The sequence below is a fragment of the Epinephelus moara genome, chromosome 12 (genome assembly GCF_006386435.1).
Source record: "Epinephelus moara isolate mb chromosome 12, YSFRI_EMoa_1.0, whole genome shotgun sequence".
Lineage (NCBI taxonomy): Eukaryota > Metazoa > Chordata > Actinopteri > Perciformes > Serranidae > Epinephelus > Epinephelus moara.
The window spans coordinates 1,052,266-1,060,942 of NC_065517.1; the positions used below are offsets into that span (position 1 = coordinate 1,052,266).

Here is an 8,677-nt window from a genome sequence, read left to right on the forward strand (position 1 = left end):
GCTTCTCATTGTTTCCAGTAGCACAACAACGGTTACTACATTACCCAGAATAACTTGAGGCTCACACTACTACGGTAGCCTTAGTAGCTCAAAATACACAACAGATTAGATTAGATCAGAACAGAAACACGACAGGAGAATTTACTGAGTAATTTTGCTGTTTCCACTAATTACTTGGACTGACCTGATGTTAGTTAATCCTCTTGCTCTCCAAAACAAATGCATGCGGTAATTGCCGGCTGTAGTCGGAATTTTACGACACCAGGCTGTGGGTGTCATATCGCTTCGACCAAAGGGGCGCTATAATCAACGAAAACGAAAAGTTCCGCACAGCTGCTTTAACCCATTTTATCAAAGAGGTACCAAAGTTAAAATATTATAAACATTTATAGATGCACTCCCATTTCACTGTATTGAAAGCCTTTTCAAAATCAGCCACAAAGATTAGACCAGTTTTTTTGTCTTTTTCATACAGTTCAATAATTTCTTAGAGATGTCTGATGCTATCACCAACAGATCTACCCTCAATAAATCCATTCTGATCTTTATCCACAATATCATGAATGCCTTTTTTGATTCTAGAGGCAATACATTTAGATTGTATTCATTATTATTAGTTAGAGGTCTCCAGTTTTTTAATCTAATTGGATCTTTGTATCGACCATTTGCCTCTCGCTTTAAAAAAGAGAGATCAAACACTCCTTGAGTTGAGTTCCGCTTACTTTACCAATCTGAAATGAATAATTGAAACATGCTAGAATGGGATCTTTTATATAAGTAAAACATGTCTTATAGAATTCAATCGGAATCCCATCTAGACCTGGTGATTTATCGGATTTAAAGGAATTAATTGCATTGAATTGATTGCTCTTCTAGCCCTTCTCCATTCATCTAACTTTAGAATTATTTATAATGCCACTGGCCTTTTTATGTTAAAGTCTCATGACAACATTACTTAACATAAAAAAAAATAAAAATAAATTATGGCAAAGCCTAGGAGCAAACCCTGGGATTTATATTCAGTACCTTACTACTATTTTAATTCTGATTTCAGGATGTAGATCATTTTTGTATTAAGATCTTTGTTTACTGATTATGTGACATGAGTGCACATAATAGGCTCCTCTTGTCCTGCTCATGAGTCTTGTACTAGAGCATATTATAGTGTTGGTATGGAGCATACATGATTCTTATATAGCAGCATGAGCAACTGAAATGATAGAGAGTAGCTTATGAAGGAGTCTCTTAGAGAGGTTCCCTGTAGATCCAGTGTCAAGTGTTCCATTCAGAGTCTGCTGTCTATTTCCAATATAACTAGCACTGGACAGCTGTGTGACTGATTTGGGTTAACTGGCCATCATAAATTATTTATCAGATTTCTTCCTTTTCTTTAGCCCCCCTCCAGCATACATTCACATCTAGTGTTTTGTCCTTTCAATGCGACTACCAGGACATATCTCTCTATTGAAGCTTGGCAAAAAAAAAAGGGAAACAAATAGACTGTAACTTTGATATCCATTCAATCTGGCAAACCCAGACTGCTAATGCCTAATATAAGCTTCAGCTAAACTTCAGGCTGCATTTTGCATTTTTGCAGACTGCATAGTCACATACTGCTTAAGAACCCTGGCAAATCATCTGCAGCCCAAAAACATTTTCCCCATAGGCCGCTATCATGAAAGAGATGTCTGTAAAACTTTTGATAGGACACCTCCAGCTGCAAACAAGGTCAGTTATGACTCTTTCTGTTATGAAATTTTGATACATGGAGATTTTACATTTCTAAAATGTTCCTCAAGCTGAGAAAAGTGTTTCTAAAATCTGTGACATCATCATAGTGTAAAGTCTATGAGCTGAGCGGGAACTCAGGGCCAGCAGGAGAAACACTACTGCGCATATTCAGCAGGCCGCATACTGCGAAAGTAAACAATGACAAATACAGGTCATAACAGCTATCACAAATAATTATTAATTCTGTGAGAAACCTGAAAATAGGCAAAAATTAATCTCATCTGTTGTCTGGTTAGAATGCTCTCTGTGGCCTGTGCATAGCCACACCATTTGTGAGTGAAGAACCTCCACTCTGCAGCAGGGCTTTGGATAGTGTTTTTGTAATTCCAACGATTTCACCAGGGTGATATGTCTTCTCTCTATTTAATCACCTCACATACATTTTAGGAGACACAATCTCACAGTTAAACTTTTATTTTCTATCACATCAATAATTTAAGCTTTTCAACTTTGTTTGAACAAGGACCCTCAGTATTTGATTGAAGAAGCTTGTTAAAAATAAGTTGTACCTGATTAGGTTGGCTACAGCTGTTTTTTTCAGTGTGTCAGATACATATTTAATCAACATTTAAGTGAATATCGGATAGGACTCTCTATGGCAGATACCTGGTATTAAAGGACTCAATCGGGGCCTAAAGAATCAGACATCCCTAATGCCAGGTTTAGATTACACGACATGTTTATCCATTTCACCAATCACTACCTCAGATTGGTGACAATGGAAACATAAAATCTTGCTGGGACTTGGTCGAGAGACTTGACAGACTATAAGTTGGTCCTCCACCAATCATCGTCTATCATGATGTGCATGATGTCATCGCATCGGATTATTCGTGCCCAAATTTTGTTATGATTACTATTATTTATTTATTTTTAGTTACTATGGCTGTTCATGCCCCAGCAAAACTATTTATGTCAACATATATTTACCTCACACGGCGGCACCAAAAATGTTGGGGTCAACATGTTAGGCTTCACACGGAGGCATCAAATATGTTGGGATTTAATTGGCTATCGGAAATAATTAATAATTATTATTAATAATTAATAATTATGTTAAATAATGNGAGAGAGAGAGAGAAAGAAGAGAAAGACAAAGGCGGGTGTGGTGATCAAGGAGCCGTTTGGCCTACAAAGCAAAGTGGCTGACAACAGAGAACTACTACAATGGCCGAATCAAGGCTGCTTCAGTTTCGGGGGAGGTGTTTGTCTGACTGTGTGGTCAGGACAAAGACAAAGGAAAAGAAGCGGGAACTTTGAAATGCCTGTTTGGGTGTAGCTCTGTTGAAAGCCTGTTTGTTCATGAGTGTATGTCAATGTGACGTGTGTTGCAAATGGTCTGGATTAGTGCAGAGATTGTTTAGTTGTGTGCAAGAATCTGTTTGTAAACAGTATTAGCAAACTAAACACTTAGCTTTGGCGAAGCCAACTAATCAATGACCTAACTGCCAACAATCACAACAATAACTCAATGAACAGCATCAAATCACATACAACAAGTCAAACAGTCTTGCTTAGCCTGTAAAGCTGTGATAAGCTATGCCCAGTTGTTACGTTACCGATCCTTGAGTAGATGGGAGAAAGCCGGCAAAGGAAGGCTGGGAAGGTGTGGTTTCAGCTGCAGTCTTTGTTGGGTCCTTTGTTCTAAAGGTTCTGATCTGAGGAAGCTGGTCCCTGGAGGTCCTTGCAGAGTTAGACGCTGGGTGCTGACTCACTTAGTTCCTTGTTGCTGGAAAGCCAGTTGCACACCTTGTGTTTGCAACTCTACCTTTCTGTTTCAGGTCAGAGAGTCTGTGATCAATTGCCCTCCCTTTAGTGGTTCGGGCCTCTGGAGCAGGGGTTTGGGCCTCTGGGCTGTTCCAAGCCCAGCCGGAGAGCGGTCTGGAGCTGCTTCAGCAGCAAGAAGTGAAAGTTCTGTGGAAGGGAGCAGATCTTGTACAGATGCCTGTGACATCACAGAGTCACATGTCACTGTAAAAGGTCTTGTCCAATCAAGTTTTGGGACTTGAGTCTTACTGAGGTGTGAGGTGAGATCTCCTGTGGAGATGGGTGTCGCATAGCCCTCTTTGTTTGAAGACAAAGAGCATGCAGAGGAAAAAGCCTTTAAATTGTCCCGTGATGATTTTACCAAATAATAAATCATCTGTGGTCCTGTGAATCCCAACAGTTATAATGTAAAAAAGTGCCACCAGATGGGAGGAGCTACATTTGAAGTATGCTATGAAAATTGTCACTCCATTACAAGTTCCTGCAAATGTTTCACTATAAAAACCTTTTTTATAATTTGAAGGAATTCTGTCCACTGAAATGAAATAGAGGGCTTTCATTTCTAAATGGATATGTTGGACATGTTGAGTTTGAAATGATGTGTGTAATGCATTAAATCTAATGGGGCAAACAGGAGTGGATTACAGATAAAAATTGAAAAATACAGAGGTAATGAGAGATAAAAGCCTGTGTCTATAAATAAAGTATTATGTCTAATATAGTATTTTTCAAATGAAGCTGGTACCCTCTGCAGTTGTGGTAAATAAAAGCCCCACCATTATTTGTGAATTTTATTCCTTTATATCTTTCTTCATTATGAAGAAAAAAACATTGTTTGCAAGCTTGATGCAATGGCAGTACTGACTGACTGGGTTGCTGAAGTGTCTCTGCTGTTTCATGCCAGCATTTTTCATTTTTCACTCCGTTGTGTTCCCTAGAGGAAATATCTAAAAGGCTGTGATGCTGTAGCAGATCACTCTGTGTTCCTATTGGTCAAAGTGATGGCTGTAATGGGAGTAGTTGTGGATGACAAAAATAACTCAAATATGCTAGACTTTCTCATAAAAGTAGTGAGGGGTCTCAGACACAGCATTGGTTGTCGTCTTCTTTGATACATTACACAGGATAAAGCCAATGATTAATGCACACAACACCAATTGTCACTTATGATCGGAGTGGATCCTGTAGGATGGCTGCGTTGGGCTATATTCAGGCTGATATTGTGTTGTCTGAACCCAGCATAACAGCAGCACATTATTTTAGTCTGCCCTCTATTGTTGTGTCTTAAATAGTGCACAGCTGTTGTCTGTACCAGTTTCTAGTGGCCAGAAAGAAACATCTCTGCATTTGTCACAAATACTTTTAAATCTCACACAAAAATGTGGTAACATATTTTTGTGTTGTTAATGTTTCATTGTTTTAGGATTTGGTTGTGGAGGAAGTACCAGTCTTTGTGGTGAATCTAAGTGCCACTGTCAGAGAAGAAAAAACAGAAGTTGCAAATTCATCTGCAACCATATCAGCTATTGTTGACATCATACAAAACATTGCAACTGTTTCCACTGAGGAAGTCACTCGACCTGTCATAGAGGTTGGTTAAACCCTCCCATCTGTGGCCTCTTGGTAAAGGTTATGGGTGTAACGTCAACAAATGTACTTTTTGACTTTATGATAAGGTTGTTTCATTACAATGAAATGTCTCTTTATCTGCAGAATATACTTGAAACAGTTGATGTCATCATTGGTGATGATTCAAGAGAATCCTGGGCAGTTCTGAATGCAAATCAAACTCGCAATGCAAGCTCAGAATTATTGGCTTCACTGGAGTCCCTCTCTAATGGGTTGGTCGGTGAGTTTGACTTTGCAACTGAACGGATCCTGCTCAACAGAACCATGTTTAATAACTCCTTCAGGGCCGATCTGAACAACAGCATCCTCATAGACATTCCAGATACCAACTTGTTTAACGTCTCTATCACTACCATCACCTTCTCCACCCTTTACAATGTTATGCCACCACGAAACTCCAGCTTTGAAGTCAGCCTCTTTAACACCACCAGTAACGACACTGTCACTGCTAATGCCATCAATGCTGCTGTGGTGCTGGTCCAAATAAATGAAACAATTAGGAATGTTACGTTGAGTTATGACAAGCTAAACAGTTCCCTTTCACTATACCCACAGTGCGTCTTCTGGAACTTTACACTCTTTGATAAACTGGGTGCTTGGGATGATAAGGGTTGTACGTTTGTTTCCGACATAAACAACACCGTAACCTGCAGCTGTAACCATCTCACCTCCTTCTCAATTCTGATGGCAACAGACATCCCTCAAGACCTGATACTAGCCTTGGATATAATCACTTATGTTGGAGTTGGGATATCTCTGGCAAGCTTAGTTGTATGTCTCATTATTGAAGGATATGTTTGGAAAGCCATTACCAGAAATAGCACTGCCTTCATGCGTCATGTTTCCATCATTAACACTGCCCTGTCCCTGTTGATTGCTGACATCTGTTTCATCATCGCTGCCTCAATTGCTAAGAACCCCCTTGAAAACCCAAGGGAGGACTATACAGTTTCAGTTGGACCATGCAGCACGGCAACATTTTTTATGCACTTTTTCTTCCTTGCGCTTTTCTTTTGGATGTTTGTGTCAGGCCTTCTGCTCTTTTACCGGACGGTCATGGTTTTCTCCCACATGTCCAAGTCAACCATGTTGGCCATTGGCTTCACTTTAGGCTACGGGTGCCCTCTGATGATAGCTGTTATTACTGTTGCTGTCACGGCACCAAACGATGAATACATCAGGAGAGACCAGGCTTGTTGGCTCAACTGGTTCGAGTCCATGGCCCTGCTGGCCATGGTGATACCTGCGTTGACTATAGTTTTCATCAACATTTTAATTGTAATTGTGGTCTTGTTCAAAATGCTGAGAAGGGGTGTTGGAGATGCTGCTCAAACAGATGAAAAGCATACAATGGTGGTCATTATAAGGTGTGTGGTCATTTTGACTCCTTTATTTGGACTGACCTGGTCTTTGGGAGTGGGAACCATGATATCACCAACAGATAGAGGAATCCATATTGCCTTTGCATTCTTCAATTCACTACAGGTATTTGCATCCATTGAAAGGTTAATGCTAACATGACAGTATTTATGTATACAAATATTTTCTGTTTGTCGTTCAAATTATAAAGAAATGTGCACAATGTCATTATTTTCACAGGGTTTCTTTATTTTAGTATTTGGGACACTGTTTGACTCAAAGGTAAGATGACTTCAAAGAAATAGTTTGACATTTTGGGAGACGCACTTCTTTGCTTTGAGGAGAGCTAGATGAGAAACCAAATACAATACTGTGTGGTGGTTGGGGAAGTATTTAAATCCTTTATTTAATACCACAATGTAAAAATACTCCATTGCAACTTAATATCTTGAATATGAAAATCTTTTCAAATGAAAGTACTACAAAAGTATTACCATCAAAATGTACTTAAAGTATGAAAAAAAGTATTGCCTATGGTCAATGTTTTATTATCAGATATTGTATGGTTCCATTTCATGATGCAATAATGTTTTAGCAGGTTTTTTACTGTTGAAGTTGGCTGATGTGGAGGACATTTTTCTGCTTTTTATCCTATAGCAATCCATTGTATTTTCACAGGTGTTGTATGTAATCTGCAAAGTAAAGAGTAACTATCAAATATAGTCATAAAGAAAAAAGTAAAGAAGTACAATATTTCCCTCACTAATGTAGTGGAGTCAAAGTATTATGCAGCACAAAATGTAAATATTCAAGTCAAATACAAATACCTCTAAATTGCAGTGTGTAAGATTTAGGGGGATTTAGTGGCATTTAGTGGTGAGGATTGAAGGCTGTAACCAGCTTGAAATTTTTCCCTGTGTAGAATTCCTTCAGTGTTTATTGTTTAGGAGGTTTTTACTGGAAGCTGAATTCTGCAAGGTCTATTCCTCTTCCAACATATGGACCAGGGGTGTCATTTATAAAACAGTGCATAGGATCCATACTACAAATGTACGTACAGACAAAAGCTAAAAATTGTGTGTGCCATCAAATTTTTTTACAGTTTTTGCAATCAGCCTTCCCCCTTACCATCTGGCGTATGCCTCTTTCAGGCAATGTTTATAAATGAGACCCTAGGTGATTTAAACCATGTTAAATAAATAAATACATTTTAATAAATTAATGTATCTTTTTACACTCTTGTCACGAAGAGGTTGCTAACTATGGTGTCCCTATCTATAGTCAATGTTTGGTTTATCTGTTCTGTCCTGTAAAAACATGATGGTGCAAAATGGTGATCTCCGTGGATGAGGACCCGCTCCCTTTGTAGATATAAATGGCTCATTGTAAGGTAACAAAAACACAACAATTTTTACTTTAGGTTAATTACAAATGAAAGAAAATATACATATTATATTATATTCAATTCCTGCCAATATATCCCACTAAATACTACACACTGGACAGTACAGTTCCTGAGAAAATATACTGAGGTACTTTCCCCCACTGCCACACAGATTTTTGAGCGCTTAGTGTGGAGCTAGAGACAGGAGGCAATTTGTTTTGCCTAGCTAGACTGGGAGGAAGTAGCCTGGCTCTGTCTAAACATTTCAAAGAATATCTGCCTACTATCACCTCTAAAACTCATTAAATAACAATAATTCCCCCAAATGTCAAACTATTATTTCAGAGTATTGATGTTGCAGGGCAGTTGGACACTATTGATTTTGATACTGACATGAATTTAATTGTGCCTGTAGATCCGTTCTATCCTCTCAAGAAAGTTACCTACATCAAGCACAGGCTCTGGCTCTAACCCAACAAGAGTAAGTTCATATATATATGTATACATATATATATTTATTTATATATATATATACAGTGGTGTGAAAAAGTGTTTGCCCCCTTCCTGATTTCTTACTTTTTTGCATGTTTTCCACACTTAAATGTTTCAGATCATCAAACAAATTTAAACATTAGTCAAAGATAACACAAGTAAACACAAAATGCAGTTTTTAAATGAAGGGTTTTATTAATGAGGAAGAAAAAAATCCAAAGCTACATGGCCCTGTGTGAAAAAGTGTTTGCCCCC

At 38.5% G+C, this 8,677-nt stretch overlaps 1 protein-coding gene across 22 annotated transcripts in view; it reads left to right on the plus strand.

Annotated features, from left to right (window-relative positions):
• Window positions 1–8,677, plus strand: part of LOC126399070 (adhesion G protein-coupled receptor F5-like) — a 155,030-nt gene that overhangs the window by 144,281 nt on the left and 2,072 nt on the right. For all 22 annotated transcript variants that reach the window (XM_050058838.1, XM_050058837.1, XM_050058840.1 and 19 more), the window contains 4 exons: window positions 4,982–5,149; window positions 5,272–6,672; window positions 6,787–6,828; window positions 8,346–8,411. In XM_050058838.1, the coding sequence (XP_049914795.1) occupies window positions 4,982–5,149; window positions 5,272–6,672; window positions 6,787–6,828; window positions 8,346–8,411 (1,677 nt within the window). The remainder of the gene's footprint in view (window positions 1–4,981; window positions 5,150–5,271; window positions 6,673–6,786; window positions 6,829–8,345; window positions 8,412–8,677) is intronic.